The 2,945-nt window shown below is 50.5% G+C and overlaps 1 protein-coding gene across 1 annotated transcript in view; it reads left to right on the plus strand.

Moving 5' to 3' along the window:
- The window catches only part of CHD7 (chromodomain helicase DNA binding protein 7), an 84,496-nt gene that overhangs the window by 69,469 nt on the left and 12,082 nt on the right, over nucleotides 1-2,945 (plus strand). The window contains exons 25-29 of the mRNA XM_007471475.1: nucleotides 192-264; nucleotides 423-480; nucleotides 1,395-1,623; nucleotides 1,851-2,059; nucleotides 2,579-2,845. Of these exons, the coding sequence (XP_007471537.1) occupies nucleotides 192-264; nucleotides 423-480; nucleotides 1,395-1,623; nucleotides 1,851-2,059; nucleotides 2,579-2,845 (836 nt within the window). The remainder of the gene's footprint in view (nucleotides 1-191; nucleotides 265-422; nucleotides 481-1,394; nucleotides 1,624-1,850; nucleotides 2,060-2,578; nucleotides 2,846-2,945) is intronic.

Genomic DNA, 2,945 nt, shown 5'->3' on the forward strand with positions numbered 1-2,945 from the left:
ACACACACACACACACACACACACACACACACACCCTACCCATGGCTGCACGCTTTGAATACCGACAGAGTCGCTTCGGACGTCAGACTCAGAATTCAAAGTAGCATCAGGCGGGTTGTTGCTCTTTCCCAGGCTCCCTTCAGTCTCTTGCTAATCAGTGTGATTTAAACATTTTTTAAAATTTTATATAGGGGAGAATTTGATAGAGAAGATGAAGACCCAGAATATAAACCAACCAGAACGCCGTTCAAGGATGAAATAGATGTAAGAACTTGAGTACATTGACTTTTACGGCACCAGTAAAATATTGTATGCTCATCAAGACTTGTTAAACTTTATAGATAACGGCCTTTTCTTTAAAAGATAAAAGCAAAATAAAACCCCAAATTAAAATAATTTCTCTTTCTCGCTTTGCTTTTGAGGAATTTGCAAATTCTCCTCCAGAAGATAAGGAAGAACCCATGGAAATACGCGGCCCAGGTATGACTCCCTGAAAGCCAGGGGGAGCAGGGCTGAAGAGTGGGGTGCAGGCCTTGCCTTGCGGCTGGACTGCTGCTGCTTTCACCACGGCGGTGTCTTCAAGTGCCGCTTCATCTTTGCTGGCTCACCTCTTTTGTGAAGAATTCTAATGCCTGTTTATTCTCCATTTTTCATTCTGTTGAATTTCTTTGATAAAATAACTTTTTTGGATTAAAATAATTTACATATTTATGTTTCAAATCAGGTAGTGAAAACTTTTAAGCACCTTTAGAAATACAGCTCTTAAAAACAGGGCATTTGTTAAGTATCTGCCAGTTTATTGAGACACTACTACCCTTTTTTCCTAATGTAAGATCATTAGCTAACAATTGTGTGATTGTTTTTGTTTGTTTGTTTGATTTTTGCGGTACACGGGCCTCTCACTGTCGTGGCCTCTCCCGTTGCGGAGCACAGGCTCCGGACGCGCAGGCTCAGCGGCCATGGCTCACGGGCCCAGCCGCGCCGCGGCATGTGGGATCTTCCCGGACCGGGGCACGAACCCGCGTCCCCTGCATTGGCAGGCAGACTCTCAACCACTGCGCCACCAGGGAAGCCCCTGTGATTGTTTTTTACGTTCAAGATTATCACATTACAGGAGAGCACCCTTATCGTGTAGTTTGCGGCACAAAGTATGTTTCTTTATGTAGGATTGACGTATGACCTTGGTTTTTTTCCCCCTAAGGAGCTGAGAAAGAAATGGTTTACCAGTTCCACACTAACATCACTCCTTACTTATTTTTTAAAAACGACAGCACTACGTTGCCCTTTCCCATGCTGCCATTTGAATGTTAGCGAGTCATCTCGTTTTGCTGGGAAACCCTGTGTATGGCGAGGTTATGGCTACACATTCAGAAATCTTCTCTTCGATTCCCCAGGCAAGCACAGCGAGGGCAGCGCTGAGTTGGGCCAGCTGTACTGGCCCAATACCTCGACCCTGACCACCCGTCTGCGTAGGCTCATTACCGCCTATCAGCGCAGCTATAAAAGGCAGCAGATGAGGCAGGAGGCCCTGATGAAGACCGACCGGCGGAGACGGCGGCCCCGGGAGGAAGTGCGGGCCCTGGAAGCTGAAAGGGAGGCTATAATATCGGAGAAACGGCAGAAGTGAGTTTCCGAGGGTTTACGCTGCAGCGCCTGGTACCTTGCCCTCTCCTCTGCGCGTCTCCACCCGCGGGAGGCAGGCATCGCAGGCAAGATAACCGCCGTCAAAGCGGCCCCCCCAGAAAGAGACACGCCCCGTGAACTAAGTTCAGGACAAACGAGGAAAAGCAGTAATAAACGTGAAGCCTTTTTACGCAGCCCAAATCCGGCTAACGTCTCCTTTCTGACAGGTGGACGAGACGGGAAGAGGCCGACTTTTACCGCGTGGTGTCCACGTTTGGGGTTATTTTTGACCCGGCGAAACAGCAGTTCGACTGGAACCAATTCCGAGCCTTTGCCAGGCTTGACAAGAAGTCCGACGAGAGCCTGGAGAAGTATTTCAGCTGCTTCGTGGCCATGTGCCGGCGGGTGTGTCGCGTGCCCGCCAAGCCAGATGGCGGTAGGTTCGCCGGGCACGGAACAGCGGGGCGGCCCCCACCTGTGTCCAAATCACAATGATCCTTCTGATTTGGACCTGTTTTCAAGTTTCCTCTCTTTTGCCTCTTCCTCAGTTTATCTCTGAATTCCCCCGTGCCCAGCACAGGGTCTGTTTGTGGTCCACAGTGGGCTCTCCATAAATGTGTGCTAAAATGAATTCAGTAGGATTGAGTGATGAAAATGATGACTTATGGAGGACCGAAGCACTTGGGCAAAGCAGGAAAGAACGTTCCTCAGGCCAGCTTCCAGTTCTTTTATGTGTCAGAGTTACACATCATACTGCATTATAGTTCACAGAACAATCAGGAGGAAAACCACAGCTCTCACCTGCCTGCTGTAAACAGGAGATTCCCCAGAGCCTGGAACAATTTCTGTACCTTGACGCACTTCCAAAACCTCCCTGGACTGCTGACATGTGTATATGATTAAGGCCCACATGGCACGGTCTCTGATCACAGATTTGCTAACATTTCTGCATCAGTTCGCAAAGGCCAGCTTACACCTACCCTCCAAAAGGACTCACTTCAATTCCTGGGACACATCAGAGCGTTGCAGGAGGGCGGCGGGAAGGACCGGAAGCAGGACCCCGAGGCCGAGGCCGAGCCCGGCCCTGGGAAGAGCGATCCGAGAGGAGCGGAGGTCGGTGCGGACGTGGGGCCCAAGTCCATTTCAGAAAAGGGTTCCGAGGAGGACGAAGAGGAAAAGCTGGAGGATGATGACAAGTCAGAAGAGTCTTCCCAGCCCGAAGGTAACTCCTGGCCCTTCAGGCCTCTCCTGACCCCGTCCCCGCAGCTGTCTTCCTGTCATGTGGACGGTGATCTTCCCCCCCCCTCCGCCCCGCTCCGTGT

Source organism: Lipotes vexillifer, unplaced genomic scaffold, assembly GCF_000442215.2.
Source record: "Lipotes vexillifer unplaced genomic scaffold, Lipotes_vexillifer_v1.1 scaffold165, whole genome shotgun sequence".
Classification (NCBI taxonomy): Eukaryota; Metazoa; Chordata; class Mammalia; order Artiodactyla; family Lipotidae; genus Lipotes; species Lipotes vexillifer.